This window comes from Gymnodraco acuticeps, unplaced genomic scaffold, assembly GCF_902827175.1.
Source record: "Gymnodraco acuticeps unplaced genomic scaffold, fGymAcu1.1, whole genome shotgun sequence".
Classification (NCBI taxonomy): domain Eukaryota; kingdom Metazoa; phylum Chordata; class Actinopteri; order Perciformes; family Bathydraconidae; genus Gymnodraco; species Gymnodraco acuticeps.
In genome coordinates this window covers 114184-135598 of record NW_022991678.1, presented here as the reverse complement: position 1 = coordinate 135598, position 21415 = coordinate 114184, and the positions used below count along the sequence as shown (strand labels likewise).

Sequence of the window (21415 nt, the reverse complement as noted above, 5' to 3'; positions counted from 1 at the left end):
ATCCTCGCAAAGACCAACTGTGAGAATCCATGTTCCTATAAAATAACCTTGAACTATTCTCTGATGGTGATCAGAATCACAGTTCTGTCGTTTCGTGTGAGATGGAGTTACCTTATATTCCATTGGGGTTTTAAGAGTACATCTGCTGTAGAGAGACTGGAGAAGTACTCGACCTTGGGAGAAGTACTCAGACCTTGAGTAAAAGTATAAGTACTCAGATCTTGAGTAAAAGTAGAAGTACTCAGATCTTGTACTTGGTAAAAGTAGAAGTACTCAGATCTTGTACTTGAGTAAAAGTAGAGTACTCAGATCTTGTACTGGTAAAAGTAGAAGTACTCAGAGTCTTGTACTTGTAAAAGTAGAAGTACTCAGATCTCTGTTCGTGAGTAAAAGTAGAAGTACTCAGATCTTGTACTTGGTAAAAGTAGAAGTACTCAGATCTTGTACTTGAGTAAAAGTAGAAGTACTCAGATCTTGTACTTGAGTAAAAGTAGAAGTACTCAGGTCTTGTACTTGAGTCAAAGTAGAAGTACTTAGATCTTGTACTTCAGTAAAAGTAGAAGTACTCAGATCTTGTACTTGAGTAAAAGTAGAAGTACTCAGGTCTTGTACTTGAGTCAAAGTAGAAGTACTTAGACTTCTTGTACTTCAGTAAAGTAGAAGTACTCAGATCTTTACTTGAGTAAAAGTATAAGTACTCAGATCTAGTACTTGAGTAAAAGTAGAAGTACTCAGATCTTGTTCTTGAGTAAAAGTAGAAGTACTCAGATTCTTTTGCTTGAGTAAAAGTAGAAGTACTCAGATCTTTTACTTGAGTAAAATAGAAGTACTCAGATCTTGTTCTTGAGTAAAAGTAGAAGTACTCAGATCTTGTACTTTCAGTAAAAGTAGAAGTACTCAGATATTGTACTTGATCAAAAGAACAGCCGTGCGTAAGGTGTCATGGTTTTAGTTGTGTGTGTTTAGTTATGGTTTTATTTTGAAATTCTGTTTTCCCCCGTGTCTGGTCTTCCTTCCTGTGTCTGATTGTGCCTCATTGTGTTCACCTGTTGCCCTTGTGTTTTCTGCCATCCCCTGCCAGCTGTGTCTTGTCCTGTGATTACCCTTCTGTGTATTTAGTCTTCTCTTTCCCGTGTGCTGCATGTCGGATCGTCGTATTTTTTCAAGTCCTAGTTACCTGTTCGTCGTCTGTCCTAGTTACCTGTTCGTCGTCTGTCCTAGTTACCTGTTCGTCGTCTGTCCTAGTTACCTGTTCGTCGTCTGTCCTAGTTACCTGTTCGTCGTCTGTCCTAGTTACCTGTTCGTCGTCTGTCCTAGATACCGGCCCATGCTTGTAAGTTTGTTTCATGTCTGTCTTTTTCCTCGGTCTTGTTTAGTTGTTGTTTTTTTTCTTCTCATTGGCTTTTTAATAAAGCTAGCTTTTTGTTCCCTGACATTTTTGTCTTTTGAAACTGCATCTGGGTCCTGGTGATATTCCCCAGCGCTGACAAAAGGCCCTCCGGAGCGGCGTTATTCTTTCATTACCTTTTTGATTTCTTTCATGTTTTTAGAACGTATGGTGACACTTTCTTGGTCTTTTTGTCCCATATAGAGTGCCAGTTCTGTTCTGTTCTTCCTGTGCTATACAGTGTATGTTGGTGGGTTTCTGTTGTTTACTGGTGTCGGAAGTTCCATTGAAACATGTTGTAAAACAGCAAATGCTTAATGAATTGATCCCTTGGCCTCTTCTTGTCTCTCTACAGATGGCTAATGCAACATTTGGACTGTTGTTCTCGTATGTGTGTCGGCAACATGCACCATTTATTTTTCTCTTCCATTGGTGGAGATCTTTTAAGCCATGTTGTCCACAAAGAGCTTTTAAAACCAAGTTATCCAAAAACAAAGAGGTAAAGAGGGTTCTTTTAATCCTGATTGCATGCAGTGCTTACGTTACTCCCCACGCCAGTCCAACCCCATTGTTGAAACTGTAGTGGTCCAAATTGCAATGGAGTCAAACAGTACTGCCCTCTGCAGGAGGTCAAACCTAGTCCCCACTGACTGAGCTGGTGCATCCCTACTGGGAATCTGCTCCAGGGCCGGCCCTAACCAATTGGCTGCCCTAGGCAAGATTTTAGCTGGCGCCCCCCCCCCCCACCCCCCACCCCCCAAAATGCAGACACTCACTATGACCCGCGCATGCATGCACAGTTGTGGCATGACCACCAAAACAGAAAGATATGGACACAAGATGTGTGCAAATGTATTTAGTTTCCTATCCATTTGAACATGATTTAAGTGGGGTGGACCTAACCTCCTCTAGGGGGATTTTTTTGTAATATTGAAGTTAAAAGCATCAATCTGGTGCACTTTGAGAACAACATTAAGAGATCTATGGATACATCTCTCAACACCCAGATGAAACAGAACTGTAAGCAGATTTTTTATTTATTTATAGATATTTTACAAATCACTCCCCTTTTAAACTGTATTCTTGTTTATTAATAACAACTTTATAGTATTTTATACTATTATCTTATTTTTTAACTATAATGATCATATAAAGGTGTGCCTTTACCTCACTGAGCTGAGGTTATCAAAGCCTCTCAGTCTTTCAGGAGAGAGCTCTCTGAAGCTCTCCTCCGCGGCCGCTTACACAGTAAATTCCAATGTTAATAAAAGCTGTATACGTTTTTTGGGAGTTTTATTTATTTTAAATTCACACAAATACAAAATTAAAACCTATAATTGCCCACTAAAACCATTATTTAAAAAAAAAAGAACTATTTCACATAAACCTCTGGTTTTTACTGGGGCGGTTCAACTTGATTTGGGGGGGGTGCACCATAGTTTATGGGCGTTGTACGCAATATAGGCGTAGTTCTGTTAGTATAAGATAATAAGATGTACTTTGTTGATACAAAATCGGGAAATTGTGTTATGAAATAAAAATATTTTTTAAATTTCTAACTTTTTTTTGTCTTTCAATTTTCGGCGCTGATTGATTGATGCGCCCTTAGCATTCGCCTATACTGCCTATGCCCAGGGCCGGCCCTGATCTGCTCCATGCTACGATGTGCTAAATGTATATTTACTAAAGTGTACCCTGCTATAGTTTACTCCACATGAGACCATCATTGAAAAATGGACATCTGAAATGAAAAACACTTCATCTAGAGATTGAGAACCTGAACTCGTCAGGAAATGTTTTAGTATGGGCTTGGACTGGGAGCCGTAGGGGTCGCCGGTTCAAGTCCCCGAACAGACCTACATATGGAGTGTGGACTGCTACTTGGAGAGGTTCCAGTTCACCTCCTGCCCTGCCGTGGTGCCCTTGAGCAAGGCACCGGACACCCCGCCCTATGGTAACAGTTTAAAGCACCTATGCATCGGCTTCACTCGGAGGTTACCGTATGGTTGGTCATTGTAGCTGTTTACTCTTAATATCACAAAAACCTAATTGTGATACTTGATGACGTCCATGAAACCCCCAACTTTGCAGGTTGCCTCCCCCGAGTTATCTCCCCCCACCTGGTCCATGCACCTGTCCCACAGGTGCACTTCTCCTCAAAGATGCCTTCCCTGAGGCTGAGTCTAAGGAGCTGATGCAGCGCAGACAAAAGGAGCTCCGACAACACAAAAACAGGTAGTTAAGGGTGGGTGCTTGCCATTGACTTGTTATTATTACAAGCAGAACATTGGAAATACTAGTGTTTATATTCTTGAACAAGAAGAGTATCTTATAAAGGTACAGAGCATCTCAGTAATACCAGGTATAATATACCGCCTGTAAACCTTTTATATCTGCCTGTCCACTGTAAAGCCATTTAAAACAATTTGGATATATTTTATTTATTGGATCACATACTTGCACGGCATCTTTTTGATTTATGTTTGAAGCCTTTACCTCATCCTCACTACTAACCCTCCTATCTCCCCAACAGGACTGAGTCTGTGTTATCCACACGGCTGTATGCTCCGTCTAACTCTCCCCTGCAGTACCCTATCCAGGGTTTCAAAGTACGACCTATGACCCCCACCTTCATCCCAGGTATGCTACACCGTACAGGTTGTCCTTTCATTACTCTGCATTGTGACACAACAGAAGGCTGTGTTTAAATACAGTGAACAAATATTGATGAATGGCTCAGGAACCAGTTAGACAGGAAGGAGATGTTTGTTTTGGTTTGATCACACCCTGGTATATTTGCGTTACATGTGTTTAGTACATGGTCAACAAAGCCAGAGGTGAATGACTGTACTTGTGTAACTGGAGAGTATCAAAGCACACTTCCTTTTGATTTCAGGTCTAGCACTGCATGCAGCACAAAGAAGCAACTACACGGTTGGTGTGATCCCACAGATACATCTGATCTCCTTCAGAGAAACCTGGGTCCTCTTCTTAACTTTAGCCATCACTATGTGATTTCCTCCGATTCCAATACCATTGAGATATCTTGGGTTTTCCTGATGTGGGCTATCTGTGCATCCCAGCTTCCCCTGTGCTTTGCAGCCGGTGTGTGCTCTCCCTGGTGGTGGTTATTTCCATGGTGCTAAACTAACTGAAGATAATTCAACCTTTTTAATCAAACAATGCTAATGTTATGGCAAGAAGTAGAGTACGCAAATATTTTGATAGTTTTTTTCACCCATCGTCATCCCATGTTTTTTTTTCTTCCAAAATAAACGATGAAGATTTACTGAGTGTGTCGACTCTAGGTCTCCTTGAAAGTGTCCAAAGGAGTCCTGAGCACAGTGATTCCAGCTGAAGGAGCGCAGGTCCAAGGTGAGCTCTAACTAAATGTGACTGGTTAAACAAATGAAAAAGTATACACATGTTTTGGTGGAGATAAACTCATATAGTATGTTCTCCCCATGACAGGTAATGGTGAGAGCCGACTGATGATGGAGACCAGCAGCCTGGAGGCCCTCAATGAGCTGCTGGCTGATGTGTCCTATACCAGCACTGTTTACCACATACACACCGGAGACCTCGGTATGACATAAAGAATTGTCTTTGTATACTAAATGTGTCTTTGTAGCAAGGAGATGCACAAGATAACCCTCACCCTAACCCTAAAAGAGCACATGTAATCAAATAGAATTGCAAAGTTGTCAATGTTTTGTACAGGTTTGTTTGTATAAATGTGTGTTTCTGTGGGTGTTTAATCTAGAGTTTGTGAAATGTGTTAGTGTGCCCTACCTAATGTATTATCAGTGAGACACAGCTTTCCTCTTCTGTTCTCAGCATCCTTCCAGTTTGAGGACCATGAGGCTGTGTTTCCCATTACCATCAAACAGCCTCAACCTCCAGTCCTGTACGACATGGGAACAGGTGGGAGTTCACTCAGCGTGGGGACAAAACACTCATTCATTCATGGCAGGAAGGCTGCTTCTCTTCTTTGTGGGATATACATTCACGCATCAATCAGTGAGCCATATAAAATGCTGTATAGTATATTCCGGACTACTTCACCAATCCTGTTAATGTTGACCAATGTAAAATCAGTTACCGTTGAAATAATCCATTCCAGCCATGGAACAGCATGGACAGTCATGATGTCTTCATGTGTCTTTTCTTGAAATAACTCTTCTCTCTATGTCAGATATCAACTCTCAAGTCACCATCACCACAAAGACGTTCCTGCGCTACCCAGAACTCAATCTGTTGTTGAAAAGCATCCGGCAGTTCTATAAAGACATGGAAGTTATCATCGCAGATGACAGCTTTGTAACAGAGAAGATTACTGGAGATCACATCCAACATTTCATCATGCCTCCAGCACAGGTACATTTCAAAGTGACACTATACAAGACAAATGAGCATTACATGGAATTTGAACTTAGAAAACAGAAAGGCAGTGAGTCAACAAGGGGGGGGGCAATAGGCAACCCGTTTGACCTCAACTGGACCGATTTATCATCTCGCAACTTTGCAATAACTCTGCATGTTAAGGAGGTCAGATTTTGGAAAAGGGCCACTGGGCGCTTACTTTCTCCCATCTCAAAACAGTCTCTACTTTCCAGTTAATAACTAACAACGATGGTCCAATCATGAATGATATTTTCCTCCATCAGGGCTGGTTTGCTGGCAGGAACCTGGCGGTCTCCCAGGTCACCACCAAGTACTTCCTGTGGGTGGACGATGACTTCCTGTTTACAGAGTTGACGAAAATCGAAGAGATGGTGAGAGTGATGGAGGCGAACCCTGAACTCGACGTGGTAAGTCAAAGCAAGACACGGCAAGTTTATTTATATAGCACATTAATAAAAAAAATATGATGGATATAAATACAAGAATAATTAAAGCTGCAAGCATGCAGCGTTGAGCGGGTCTTCAAAAGTCCGCAGGCTGTTGTCCGCACGTTGACGTGTCACGCAAGTGTCTCGAGGACTCGGCCGTTGGCAAACCTGGGAAGTTTCAGGCCGATCGGACAAAGTACAGTTACAGCAGTATCATAAACATTGTGTTTGATGGCGAGTGATCTGTCGCCGTGGCAACGGCATTTGAGGACACCCTATAATATGCCTAGATGTGTTGTGGGCTGTATCGTTATCAAACCTGGGAAGTTTTGGGCCGTTTGGAAGATGTTCAATAGAGTTATGAGAACTGTGTTTCCTGGTGACCATGTTGTTACCATGACGGCATTTGACGAAATCTCATTTGTTCTGGACTCCGCCCTGCAGTTCAGCATACATGTACATATACAAACATAGAGGACATTAAGAGACATACACATTTCAGTCATACACCATTTGAACAAACACAATACACAGACGCACATACTGACAATGGCGACCTATTGCACAACCCCTCATGGCCAACATTTAAAAAGTACATTTCATTACATTTGACTACATTTCATGTGAATGTTAAGAAGCTTAATGGACATAGGTAGGAATGAGTGCTTATAACGGTTCAGCCTGCTCTTGGGAACCCTGAATCTTCTACCAGAAGGTAGGAGCTGGAATTCTGGGTGGAGTATGTGGGTGGGATCAGACACCATTTTGTTTGCCTGTCTGATAACGGACTGCTCGTATATGTTTTGGAGAGATGGGTGTTTTTTAACCCCCATAATTTTCATAGCAGTCTGTACCAGGCGAGCGATCTGTGACTTTGACTGCACTGTCAAGTTACCATACCAGGCAGTAATACCTCATGATGCTCTCCAACACTGCATGATAGAACAGTAACATGAACTTCTGGTCGACTCCGAAAGCCAAGAGTCGACGCAGAAAGTAGAACCGCTGTTGAAGTCTAGAGCACAGACCTTCAACATGCGCCTTCCAGCTGAGTGTACTATCTATGTGAACACCAAGGTACTTGTATATATCTTGAGGGCTGTACCGTTAGCACACATGTAAAGTTTGAACACTTTTTGACCATTTACACAGGAATTATAGCAATATCGTGCTTAACGGCGAGGGAGGAAAACTCACTATCGAGGTTTTGAGGGCCGGACCATTAACTGTCATCTTCCCGTAAGTGGGTATGACAGATTAATAGGTTGTTAAATGTTAAGCTGTGGAACCTGTGAAAGCCCGGCAGCCCCCGCCAGCGGCTTTCTTTTCACGAAACTGTCTCGGGGCTTCTTCACATTTAACAACCTATTCATGTGTCATACCCACTTAACGGGAAGAAACTCAGCTAACTGACGATATGAAAAATGTTTAGCTAAACAAAACACAAGGGTAATACCAAGCCTCTGAATTAGCACTAAGCGAAAAAATGCCAACACACTTACATAACTCACGGTAGAAATATTGTATTACCTATTGGATCTGCACAAACAATATATCAAATTTAAAGCTGATATTCCACAGATTCTAGAGGTATAAGTATCATCACTGTGCGACCAGAACTCAGGGCAGTGAAGGCAAAACCAGACGACACACAACGTAGCTTTACGGAGCCAAAACGGCATATGTCTTACCTTGGCTGTTTTCTGATCAAAAGTCGTGTTCAATGGCATTAAAACGCATATAAACGCTGCTGACGGTTCATCCAATGTGTCGGTCACTTTGAAATGATTACTGATAATCCATCATAACATTTTTATCAAAAGGAGATTTCATATAGAGTGTGTGACAGTTTTGTGCAATATTGTTGTGTTTGCCCCCGCTGGCTTTTAATGTCATTAAGAAACATATTATAAAATGGAATTTAAAAGCAAAGATAATAAAACGAATGGTACATGGATAAAAGTTACAGTGCAGTCTAAGATATGAATAGTTCAATTAAAAGCAGCGACAAAAAGAAAAGTCTTCTTGCTGGATTTGAAAGTAGTCAGAGTTGCAGCGGACCTGCAGGTTTCTGGGATTTGTTCCAGATATTTGGAGCATAATAACTGAACGCTGCTTCTCCATGTTTAGTTCTGACTCTGGGGACAGAAAGCTGACCAGTCCCTGAAGACCTGAGAGATCTGGATGCTTCATCATTTAGCAGGAGGTCAGAAATGTATTTTGGGCCTAAACCATTCAGTGCTTTATAAACCAGCAGCAGTATTTAGAAATCTATTCTTTGACACACAGGAAGCCAGTGTAAAGACTTCAGAACAGGAGTGATCCACTTTCTTAGTGTTAGTGAGGAACCAGTGTAAAGACTTCAGAACAGGAGTGATCCACTTTCTTAGTGTTAGTGAGGAACCAGTGTAAAGACTTCAGAACAGGAGTGATCCACTTTCTTAGTGTTAGTGGGGACCAGAGATGGGGTCGTTACTAAAAAAAACAGTAACATATTACTTTGTTTTAAAAAGTAATATATTACACTACTTCGTTACTCTCTACATAAAGTAACTCGTTACTTTACTCGTTACTTTACTCGTTACTTTACTCGTTACTTTACTCGTTACTTTACTCGTTACTTTACTCGTTACTTTACTCGTTACTTTACTCGTTACTTTACTCGCAGGGCCGGCCCGCCCCTCCCTACTGGCAGATCACGCAGACTGCTAAAGTTTCAAATGTTCTCTTTAGTTCAGCTGTCGCATCAGACTGATCCAGATAGCTCCTGAATGTTCTCCTGACCGTGGCTGTCCTCTGTCTCCTGATATCTGTATTGTGCGCAGTATATCTCTGAACGATGGTGATTCCACTGTGCACATGGGCAACATTTCCTCTACTATGAAGGATGCTACAAGCCTGTCCATCTCTGCTTTGGTTACCACTCCTCCAAATTCTAATTGTTGCTGCTTCGGCGGCGGCGCACTCACAACATCCTCACTCTGGGTTCGGGGGTCCTTAGCTATTAGCTTCACCTTAGCATGTGTTCTTTGCAGGTGCTTGTTGAGGTTTGACCACGTGGTGTTTCCAGCAGTGGATAACAGCTTCTGGCCTGGACACAGTTTGCACCTCACCGTCACTTCCTGTCTATTCTTCGGACGAACTCAAAGTAATGGGCATACCTCCACCCCTCGAAAGTTATCGCTGACTCAGCCATGTTTATGCAGACTTTCATGTCTCTAATCCTACTTGTATTCTCTTTGTCTGCATGCACACATATCCAATTCTGTTATTAACTCGGCACCTGGGGAATCATTTTCTCTCGCCTGACAGTATTAAAGTTAGTCTGGATCATGAATCGTGGTCTTTGGGTATTATATGCTGTACACACAGTAAGCCTTCTGAGACTAAAGTGTAATGTGGAGATCTGGTCATACAATTAAAAGGATGAATTGACTGTTAATCTGTCAACAAAGTTTATTCCAGCATGTGTCTGGGCAAGAAGCAGGTACACGATGAGCAGGTAGTCAGATTATAAGCAGTTCTCTTGTCTCTCTGTTCCTTTCAGCTCGGCGGTAAAGTAGGAGGAAACCAGTTTTCTTTCTCTCTCATCTATGAGGAAGGAGACGAAACGGAAGGTGGCTGCATGTACAGGAAGTCCAGAGGGAGGTACCACTCTCTTCCTGGTTACCCACAATGCTCATTGGTCAGTGGAGTGGTCAACTTCTTCCTGGCTCGTACAGATGCCGCACAGAGGGTGGGATTCGACCCTAAGCTCAAGAGGGTAGCACACTCAGGTAGGTCTAGATGGTCCAAGTGGCAGTAAGTCCACTCTTTCATTGTTTGCTGTCCACAATAGAGCTGTGTTTTTTCTAAATGGAAAATGTCTGTCTCCAGAGTTCTTCATGGATGGCCTTGGCTCCTTGATGGTGGCAACGTGTGGCCATGTGTCCATTGGACATCAGAAAGCACGTGCAAACAACCACTACGGGAGGTTCAGACACCCTGGCGATAATGATCGGCACTCAAGATCGCAGCTTAACTTCTTTAAAAACCACCTGAAGTGTCTCCTCTTTGGATAGAAGACCAGAGGATAAAGGAAGAGGATGTATAAATATAATTCTCCTGTATGGTGTAATACAATGACAATGGTTCATATTGAACACATCAATGATCCAAGAAATATTTTCTTTACTTAAGTTTCTGTCTGTAAACAGTGTGTCAGTTGTAGCAGTACTTTTTGTCTTACCAAAATAAAGGCTATAGAGAATGGTACGATTTGATAGATCTGGAAGACCATGTCAAGTTCACAAACAGGGCGGCCTTCCGATCTACAGGTGTATTGACTATAGAGTCATCCAGACTGAGTTAAGACAGCTAACGTGGGTTTATCATGCATAATTATTTTCCCAGAATATGTACGTATACGGGTGATATTACCCGTTTTCAATCGTATTCCCAGTGCAGTGGATTCCTGTAGTTCTCCACATTCAGCGTCTCTCGGGGATGCTTCTACGTCTCCCCATATAATCCCATGGTCCTTCCTTTGTTGGCCCTAGGAGTGTCTGTTACAGCCAGTGACGTCACAGTGCCTACCGACCATGTTTAAAACGTTAAGTAGACCCTCCAGAAAAACGCGGGCAAAAATCCTTGATTATGCGATCAAACATGCGGTTTTATGTGATTTTATGCGGTGAAATTGCGGAAAGTTGCTAAATATGCGGGAAAAATAAATATTGGGATGTCTTATTTATTTATTCTCTCTCACACACAACCTGCCACTAACGTTAAATCCCTTTTACTATACAATTAAACACATTCAATGTTTATTTATTGTTAAAGCAATTGGGCTATTTTAATCACACTCTCTCTCTTTCTCACACACACACACACACACACACACACACTTCTCCGCCTCATTCTGTTTTCATTTCATTTCATGTTCGTTATCTGACCAGCTTCAATCTTGTAGGCTGCTCACCTCGTTTCTTGTAGCCCTCGAAAGGGTTTTGGAGGTCGATGCCTCGGTGAACGTGAGTTGTTTGGCTTTCTTGTCCGCAGCAGCAGAAAGCATTTTCGAATGTTTGAATGAATCAAAGTGGGTCGTCACCGTCGATGTTCTCTTATGCTCCAAGCCTCCAACACACAGTTGCACGGGGTGCAGAATAGTTTCATAAGACATCGGGGAACTGCTTTGCCCGGTCTTTAGCAGAAATGTTCGTCGGTAAATTAGATGGATTAGAGTTTTCATCTTGGTGTTTTCTCTCTCGTGTGAGCTCCACACGTTCACTCTACGGTGTTGTTTACCTTCTGTGATGCGCGAGCTGATGACGTCCCGTCATCATCATCATCATCACGTCAAGACGAGTTAACTTTTTTTTCCCCTCAACTTTGTGTGGGAAAATGCGGGGATTATGCGCCTTTTGATAAATATGCGGCCTTTTAAAAAATCTGCGCCATTTTGCTGATTATGCGGTAAATTCTGCGATCGCAGAATCGCGTTTTTCTGAAGGGTCTAGTTAAGAAGTAATTTGTCACTATTCCACCGGCTGCTGGTAGCCTCCAAAGATGGACGACTTGCGGTTGATGACGTCACATTCCCTACAGTTTGATTTCCCTCGTTGCCAGATGATTGTATAAATCAATAACATAAGTGTGCAGTATCTTTGTGTGACGAGAGAGAGAGAGAGAGGATTTAATAAAGTTGTAAAAAATAAAGTAAGAAATCATTCCAATGTGTATTATAGGATAGTAAAAAGTTTAAAAGGGACAATATATGTGTTTAAACCTGGATACTTTTTTTGACATGACAGCCGATAAGCTGACATCTAGAACATTTACTTTGACAAGCAAAAAAACGTTTTTTTGTAAACCTTTGTAGTTACTAGAACACAATGAGGATCTCTCTTTCACAGGCAATGAGAAATGGGTGGAGCTTGCATACTTTCTGGTCACTTGATTACAACTATAGGGCGTTGCCTGGTTACAGGGGGTGGTTCAACTAACCCACTGGTTCAACTTACCCACTGGTTCAACTTACCCACTGGTTCAACTTACCCACTGGTTCAACTTACCCACTGGTTCAACTTACCCACTGGCTCAACTAACCCACTGGCTCAACTAACCCACTGGCTCAACTAACCCACTGGTTCAACTAACCCACTGGTTCAACTAACCCACTGGCTCAACTAACCCACTGGCTCAACTAACCCACTGGTTCAACTAACCCACTGGTTCAACTTACCCACTGGCTCAACTGACCCACTGGCTCAACTGACCCACTGGCTCAACTGACCCACTGGTTCAACTGACCCACTGGCTCAACTGACCCTCTGGCTCAACTAACCCACTGGTTCAACTAACCCACTGGTTCAACTAACCCACTGGTTCAACTAACCCACTGGTTCAACTAACCCACTGGTTCAACTAACCCACCGGCTCAACTAACCCACGGGCTCAACTAACCCACTGGCTCAAACTAACCCACTGGCTCAACTAACCCACTGGCTCAACTAACCCACTGGTTCAACTAACCCACTGGTTCAACTAACCCACTGGCTTCAACTAACCCACGGGCTCAACTTACCCACTGGCTCAACTAACCCACTGGTTCAACTAACCCACTGGCTCAACTAACCCACTGGTTCAACTAACCCACTGGCTCAACTAACCCACTGGCTCAACTAACCCACTGGTTCAACTAACCCACTGGCTTAACTAACCCACTGGCTCAACTTACCCACTGGTTCAACTTACCCACGGGCTCAACTAACCCACTGGCTCAACTAACCCACTGGCTCAACTAACCCACTGGCTCAACTAACCCACTGGCTCAACTAACCCACTGGCTCAACTAACCCACTGGTTCAACTAACCCACTGGTTCAACTAACCCACTGGTTCAACTAACCCACTGGTTCAACTAACCCACTGGTTCAACTAACCCACTGGCTCAACTAACCCACTGGCTCAACTAACCCACTGGTTCAACTAACCCACTGGCTCAACTAACCCACTGGCTCAACTTACCCACTGGCTCAACTTACCCACTGGCTCAACTTACCCACTGCCTCAACTAACCCACTGGCTCAACTAACCCACTGGTTCAACTAACCCACTGGTTCAACTAACCCACTGGCTCAACTAACCCACTGGCTCAACTAACCCACTGGCTCAACTAACCCACTGGCTCAACTTACCCACTGGCTCAACTTACCCACTGCCTCAACTAACCCACTGGCTCAACTAACCCACTGGTTCAACTAACCCACTGGCTCAACTAACCCACTGGCTCAACTTACCCACTGGCTCAACTTACCCACTGGCTCAACTAACCCACTGGCTCAACTAACCCACTGGTTCAACTAACCCACTGGCTCAACTAACCCACTGGTCCAACTTTCCACAGGCCACAATCAACAACCTGATCAACTCTATGCGAAGGAGATGTGTTGCACTGCGTGAGGCAAATGGTGGTCACACCAGATACTGACTGGTTTTCGGACCCCCCCCAGACCCCCCCAATAAAGCAAAAGTGCACGTTTCAGAGTGGCCTTTTATTGTGGCCAGCCTAAGGCACACCTGTGCAATAATCATGCTGTCTAATCAGCATCTTGATATGCCACACCTGTGAGGTGGGATGGATTATCTCGGCAAAGGAGAAGTGCTCACTATCACAGACTTTTTCAGATTTGTGAACAATATTTGAGAGAAATGGTTATTTTGTGTTTATAGAAAATGTTTTAGATCTTTGAGTTCATCTCATGAAGAATGGGAGCAAAAGTGTTGCGTTTATATTTTTGTTCAGCGTATGTTTTGGATTAGGCCAACCGGCTAACTCAAACATATCCAGGTTAGGTTGAACCGGCTTCGTCGTACAGGCCTCTGGTTTCACCTCTAAAGACAGTCTAGTGTTACAGGACAACACACAGCATATTTGCATTCATTCATTTTGTATTCAAAGTGAAACATGAGGTTCAGTCCAGGCCTCAGTAGATTGAAGTCTTTGAGGAAACTATTATTTAATGAGAGTCCTCATCCTACGACTCATTCAAGCACAGTGTTCAAAAGTGGCTCATTGAAAACCAACAGTGTCAGCACTGATGTGTGTGTGTGAGTGTGTGCGTATTGTGAATGTTGTCTTTATTATCATGACTTGCTCCTCACCTGTATTCAGTGATGTCGTCTCTTGTAACAATGTGGTGGTGTTTGTATTCTTGTAGAATCCATCTGGAAAGGGACCATCGGGGAGAACTAGCCTTTTGGCTCATTCCAGCACATCTACATGTTTTTAATATGTTTATTGATGTACACTGTCTCTTGTTTTAAGGCGAGACACGGCAGTAGCCTACTGGTCAATTTTGAGATGTTGTGCTATTTTGATTCGATAACATGTTTTCTTTCAGGCTTTTGGAAGGAAAACGTACAAAATACACATTTAAGTGTTTATGTTACTATAGTTTGTCTATTTGCGTCTGTAGATTTCTCCTAAATTCACCAAAAGTTAGCATTCTAACGTAACATAAAGTACCGCGACCGCTGTGTGCACCATGTCAACAGAGGTATCGCTGGAAAAGCTAAATATGGTCATTTCCTTTGTATCAGCAACCAATCGTGAAAGCACAAAGGGGTCTTAAACCAAGAAACGAAATCTCATTGGCTGGTGTCAATTTCTGACAACGTGATTCGTTCAGATGCGTCACGTGGAGTGCTAAAACACTTCCTGGTTAGCTTTCCGCTAGAAATTGAAATCTCAAAATGGCAAAAGAACGGCGAAAAAAACGTTCACAGAGAAGACGCCAACAATTGTCACTTGCACGAAGCAAGGTTATACAAAACACAAATGACCCTGAACATGAAATACATTCACGGAGTGCGTCGAGGCGCAAGCTGTCATCCAAAGAACAGGATAGTTTAGCTAGCGCCTCACTGCAATCTTTAAAGGTCCTTTTCTCAAAATGAGTTTTTTCTCCTACTCTGAGTTCGAAATTTGAACTTCAGTAGCACGTAGATACACTAAACCTTCCAGTTATATTCCTATCAATATTATGAAGGCTTTTACAGAAGGGTTTGTTCATATATCATTCATAGCCTGAATTATACAACATTGTATACCTAAAAACATGGCGAAAATGGATATTTTAGGGCTGTTGACAGTATTTTCTGATTTATGGAGTGATAAAAAGAGATATCCAAAATCCCTTCAGTAAAAGCCTTAGATTATAATATGACTACAAAATGAAACAAGAATTTTGAATCTGGCTTTATCCAAAGTTCAGATTTCGATTCCTGAAATGTGTTAAAATATGTGCATATTTAATGAGATCATGGATAATTTGCATATTTAAACATGCTATTTCAGAAACTTGTTATACAAAAAACAATTGCCTTATTGTAAGTAATTAACTGGAGAAATGTCTAGCTGATACCTTTAAGTTAACAAAATTACCCTATTCACCTGGGGTGTCTCGCCTTACATTTTAAAACAAGGGACAGTGACATCAGTAAACATTCAAATTCAATTTATCAATGGAATTTATTATTACCATTTGTTCCTCCAAGTTTTGACCGTTTTCTCAGAAGTTTTGACTTTTCTTCTCATAAATGTGTTATCTAAAAAGAAGTGTGTGTGTGTGGTTGTGTGTGTGTGTGTGTGTGTGTGTGTGTGTGTGTGTGTGGTGTGTGTGTGTGTGTGTGTGTGTGTGTGTGTGTGTGTGGTGTGTGTGTGTGTGTGTGTGTGTGTGTGTGTGTGTGTGTGTGTGTGTGTGTGTGTGTGTGTGTGTGTGTGTGTGTGTGTGTGTGTTTGTGTGTGTGTGTGTGTGTGTGTGTGTGTGTGTGTGTGTGTGTGTGTGTGTGTGTGTGTGTGTGTGTGTGTGTGTGTGTGTGTGTGTGTGATGTGTGTGTGTGTGTGTGTGTGTGTGTGTGTGTGTGTGTGTGTGTGTGTGTGTGTGTGTGTGTGTGTGTGTGTGTTGCACCACAAGAGGCAGCAACGCACTAAAGTGTGCCTGAACAGAGCCTGAAGAAGACCATTTCCCTTCCGGTGAGAGCTGTGACTCCAGCAGCTGATTATCCAACCGGTCATGTCGGAGAAAGGAGCAGAAGAGTCCGCTAAAGCCTCACCATCGTCGGGAGAGAAGCAGCTGCCTCGCCGCAAACAGGAGCTGGACTACTGGAAGAGGAACGCAGCGCGCCTGCGCACAAGGAACCTGGGCACCGGCCTGCTGATAGGCGCGTTTGTTGTCGGCATGTGTATCCTTCAGTGGGGCAAAGTCACTAACAAGTACTGCACTGAAGTACAACTGAGAAGTACTTTACCCGAGTGTTTTAGGGTGTATACTCAAATACTACATTTTCCGTGGTTTTACTATTATAGTGATGTTTTTCCAGGAGTGCAAAGTAACTAACCAAAGCACTGCAGGTTCCTCACGTGCTCACCAGAGAGCAGGAATATACACTTTGCTGCGCAGCTCAATTGTATCTATAAACAAGTTATTTAAACAAAATTAGGTGAATTTAAATGTAAATTTGGTCAAATGTAAACATTAAATATCATGTATTTTTGCATTGTCACTGTTTGTCACCAGAGGGCGCCAGAGCCCATGTCAATAATAATGCATGAAGCAAAATGCAATATCCCCCCCTAGATAAGTGTATTGCAAACTACTGCACTGAAGTACAACTGTGAAGCACTATACCTGAGTGTTTTAGGGAAAGGTTGTAGAAGTACTCAGATCTGGTACTTGAGTAAAAGGAGAAGTACTCAGATCTTGTACTTCAGTAAAAGGAGAAGTACTCAGATCTGGTACTTGAGTAAAAGGAGAAGTACTCAGATATTGTACTTCAGTAAAAGGAGAAGTACTCAGATCTTGTACTTGAGTAAAAGTAGAAGTACCAGAGTGTAGGAATACTCTGTTTCAGTAAAAGTCTTGTATTCAAAATGTTCCTCAAGTAAAAGTAGAAAAGTCTTGAATCACCAGACACCAGGAATGTTAACATGTTCAATTTGCTGAGCAGCTCAATCTAATCAATAATAAACTTTAATTAATGTGTATTTGGTCCAATTTAAACTAAAGTTGTCATGTATTTCTACAGTATCACTGTTTGCCACCAGAGGGCGCCAGAGCCGATGTAATAATGCATATGGCCTCTGCAGTGTAAATGGAGTAACAGGCATTTTGTTGAAATGTTATTTAAATATTGATTTGTAAACGGCATAGTTTAGCATTTTAAAGCCTTAGTATATAAACAACTGAAATTGAAAGTTGTTAAAATAATACTTGATGCGTCGTAGTAAACGAATAAAAAGCAGGTATTCTTAGTTTTATTTGAAAGGATAAGAAAGATTACAATTCTTTATTTCATACTTTCAACAGATTAAATGACCATTAATCTCCCCTGCAGATATAGAAACGCGCCCCACTTAATCCTCACTTCAGTCAGTCACACTTGTTGGTGTTTGAATGGGATTAGTTGACACCGATTATTAGCAGACATTCCTAAAAATACTACCAAATGTTTAACTCTCAATCCATCATGAAGACAACAGACGATAGAAAACCACTTTGCTCTTATCAGGAAACCTTTCGCTTTACCTTTAGAAAATAAAGCTCATACCTCAGATACATGTAAGTAAATATATGTCAAATGATTCATCATCATCATCATCATCATCATCATCATCATGTATTGTTGAGAATATGAATCTAAATACCTAAAGTGTGCAATACTGATAGCACTTAGGCTGTTAAACAGTTAGTTATGCGACTGTATTACACTGCAGCACTAATCTGGTTTCAGCACCCCTAATATCTTTACACACCACTTCATATTGAAATATAACCATTTTTTTATGTAACTTATCTTTAATTGTACATTTTAACTTTACATTCTCATGTTACACTGAAAAAACTGAAACGTTGACTTTAATCAAATGTATTATGTCAACAGATTCCACGTAACTGTATTAGTTAGTTCAAAGCAATAATATTACATTTAAATAAAAAGTATTAAGTTCAACTTAATATTATTGCCTTCCACTAACCTAATATGTGAAATGTGTTTACACAATACATTTAATTAAAGTCAACGTTTCAGTTTTTTCAGTATACCATAAATATTTGTATTGCATTATCTCTACTCATAGCACATTTCTATTTTAACCGCTTATATTATTATTATTTCATTTAGTCTGTATGATTATCCATCAGAATCAACACCCTAGGTCGTCTAGATCCTAAGCTACCGGTAAAATAACAGCCAATAGCAGACATTTTCAAAATTGGTGCCATTGGACAAATATGCGATGGCCCTATAGCCAATATCTTCCTTCGGGCATGCTCTAACAGTGTGTCATGGTTTTATCATCAAAAGCACCATTCGTTCCCATATCTGCTGGACTGTTATGCATATTTTTGACATTTCCATTTCCCCGGGATAATGGAATGTTGTGGTTCTTAAGGATGCAGCTGCTGTTGCTTTTCTTTGACCTGCAGCTGTTCAGTCAGCTACACCATCCTGTCCGTCAAACAGGGGCGAGTCCTGGAGGAGCTGGACGACGAGGCCAGAGTCCACATCATGAGAGGGCCTCGCACCGGAGCCAACTCCTGATCCAACCCCTGATCAACTCCTGATCAACCCCTGATCAACTCCTAATCAACTCCTGATCCAACATCCAACTCCTGATCCAACCCCTGATCAACTCCTAATCAACTCCTGATCCAACATCCAACTCCTGATCCAACCCCTGATCAACTCCTGATCAACCCCTGATCCAACTCCTGATCAACTCCTGATCCAACATCCAACTCCTGATCAACTCCTGATCCAACATCCAACTCCTGATCCAACTCCTCATCCAACATCCAACTCCTGATCAACTCCCGATCCAACTCCTGATCCAACATTCAACCACTGATCCAACTCCTAATCAACTCCTGATCCATCATCCAACTCCTGATCCAACATCCAACCCCTGATCAACTCCTCATCCAACATCCAACTCCTGATCAACTCCCGATCCAACTCCTGATCCAACATCCAACCACTGATCCAACTCCTGATCCAACATCCAACTCCCGATCCAACTCCTTATCCAACATCCAACTCCTGATCAACTCCCGATCCAACTCCTGATCCAACTCCCGATCCAACTCCCTATCCAACTCCTGATTCAACCCCTGATCCAACATCCAACTCCCGATCCAACTCCTGATCCAACATCCAACTCCCGATCCAACTCCTGATTCAACCCCTGATCCAACATCCAACTCCCGATCCAACTCCTGATCCAACATCCAACTCCCGATCCAACTCCCGATCCAACTCCCTATCCAACTCCTGATTCAACCCCTGATCCAACATCCAACTCCCGATCCAACTCCTGATCCAACCCCTGATCAACTCCTGATCCAACATCCAACTCCTGATCAACTCCCGATCCAACTCCCGATCCAACTCCTGATCCAACTCCTGATCAACTCCTGATCCAACATCCAACTCCCGATCCAACTCCTGATCCAACATCCAACTCCCGATCCAACTCCTGATCCAACGCCCGATCCAACTCCTGATCCAACATCCAACTCCCGATCCAACTCCTGATCCAACGCCCGATCCAACTCCTGATCCAACATCCAACTCCCGATCCAACATCCAACTCCCGATCCAACTCCTGATCCAACTCCCGATCCATCTCCCGATCCAACTCCTGATCCAACTCCAGGTCCAACCCCTGATCCAACATCCAACTCCTGATCCAACTCCCGGTCCAACTCCTGATCCAACATCCAACTCCCGATCCAACTCCTGATCCAACTCCCGATCCAACCCCTGATCCAACATCCAACTCCTGATCCAACTCCCGATCCAACTCCCGATCCAACATCCAACTCCCGATCCAACCCCTGATCCAACATCCAACTCCTGATCCAACTCCTGATCCAACTCCCGATCCAACATCCAACTCCTGATCCAACTCCCGATGCAACTCCCGATCCAACTCCTGATCCAACTCCTGATCCAACTCCTGATCCAACTCCCGATCCAACATCCAACTCCCGATCCAACATCCAACTCCCGATCCAACTCCTCAGCCATCTGGAACCAAGGCCTACACCTAACTTTCCCCACATCCCAGCCCCAGGCCTACCCATGAAGCTCAGTGCAAGTTATTTCACTCCGCAGCTGCATATAATCAGCTCATCAACATTTTCCTCAGTGGGGAAAAGTCACTGACACAAGCACTGCAGGTTCCTCAAGTTCTCATCAGAGAGCAGGAATATACACTTTGCTGAGCAGCTCAATCTAATCTATAAACAACCTATTTCAAAAGTGAATTTAAATGAGGTCCAATTTAAACATTGAATATCATGTATTTGTACGTTATCACTGTTTGTCACCTGAGTCAATAATCATGCATGCAGCAAAATACAATACCCCCCTTCTCATGTTACCGTAAGTTATTGCGATGATTTTGACGAATATTGCAATTGTGATATCAATGACGTTCTTAGAGAGACGGACCATTGTTGAACATTGTTCTCATTGTAATATAAAAATATATTATATATTAACCAATGTGTTATGTTGATGTTTAACCCGTTGGTACTGTTTAGGTTCGGATAAAAATAAAAACAGTAAATTCACCTTCCTTAACATATATTGTCTTTCTCTCAATTCCCGATATTTTGGCCGTTTCTCAATGTTGAGTAAACCTGGTGTGTGTGTGTGTGTGTGTGTGTGTGTGTGTGTGTGTGTGTGTGTGTGTGTGTGTGTGTGTGTGTGTGTGTGTGTGTGTGTGTGTGTGTGTGTGTGTGTGTGTGTGTGTGTGTGTGTGTGTGTGTGTGTGTGTGTGTGTGTGTGTGTGTGTGTGTGTGTGTGTGTGTGTGTGTGTGTGTGTGTGTGTGTGTGTGTGTGTGACGCCGGCTAGAGCTAGCCCCCTGCGGCTCCGTTAGCTCCGGCGGCCACCACTGGGATAATTGGGTCCCCTATTAACATTTGCTCCCGTTTAGCATTATGGGCGTCATAGCCATAGACTATAAAAGTCTTACCCAAGGCTGAATCATAAACTAAAATGTATATGTATGCATAAAGGGTTACGTCCTTAGCTGGCTAATAAGTAGTAAGCTAAGCTACCAAGCACACAAACACCTGCGAACGGGGTTAACATGTATAATATTATCATTTTAGACTTCTTGGAAGTTCTGTTAGTACATTCAAGC

The 21415-nt window shown here is 42.5% G+C and overlaps 2 protein-coding genes across 2 annotated transcripts; both read left to right on the top strand.

Moving 5' to 3' along the window:
* The first annotated feature begins 1172 nt into the window (after positions 1-1172).
* LOC117534521 (beta-1,4 N-acetylgalactosaminyltransferase 2-like) lies at positions 1173-10280 on the top strand. The gene is made up of 12 exons (XM_034198731.1): positions 1173-1333; positions 1743-1886; positions 3479-3622; positions 3921-4027; positions 4284-4321; positions 4696-4762; positions 4859-4972; positions 5225-5311; positions 5583-5764; positions 6055-6198; positions 9767-9995; positions 10096-10280. The coding sequence occupies exons 2-12, from the start codon at positions 1750-1752 to the stop codon at positions 10278-10280; spliced, it is 1434 nt and encodes a 477-aa protein (XP_034054622.1). The 5' UTR covers positions 1173-1333; positions 1743-1749.
* Positions 10281-16212: 5932 nt separating this feature from the next.
* Positions 16213-20849, top strand: LOC117534514 (cytochrome c oxidase assembly factor 3 homolog, mitochondrial). The gene is made up of 2 exons (XM_034198725.1): positions 16213-16445; positions 18697-20849. Exons 1-2 carry the CDS (start codon positions 16277-16279, stop codon positions 18801-18803), a joined length of 276 nt encoding a protein of 91 aa, XP_034054616.1. The 5' UTR covers positions 16213-16276; the 3' UTR covers positions 18804-20849.
* Positions 20850-21415: the final 566 nt, after the last annotated feature.

Excerpts from the sequence above, each read along its gene's own strand:
- LOC117534521 (XM_034198731.1), top strand. The coding sequence starts at position 1,750 with ATGCAACATTTGGACTGTTGTTCTCGTATGTGTGTCGGCAACATGCAC. Across the intron at positions 4,763-4,858 it reads TGAAGGAGCGCAGGTCCAAG|GTAATGGTGAGAGCCGACTG; the intron begins GTGAGCTCTAAC and ends TCCCCATGACAG. Across the intron at positions 4,973-5,224 it reads CATACACACCGGAGACCTCG|CATCCTTCCAGTTTGAGGAC; the intron begins GTATGACATAAA and ends TTCTGTTCTCAG.
- LOC117534514 (XM_034198725.1), top strand. The coding sequence starts at position 16,277 with ATGTCGGAGAAAGGAGCAGAAGAGTCCGCTAAAGCCTCACCATCGTCG. Across the intron at positions 16,446-18,696 it reads CGCGTTTGTTGTCGGCATGT|TCAGCTACACCATCCTGTCC; the intron begins GTATCCTTCAGT and ends GCAGCTGTTCAG.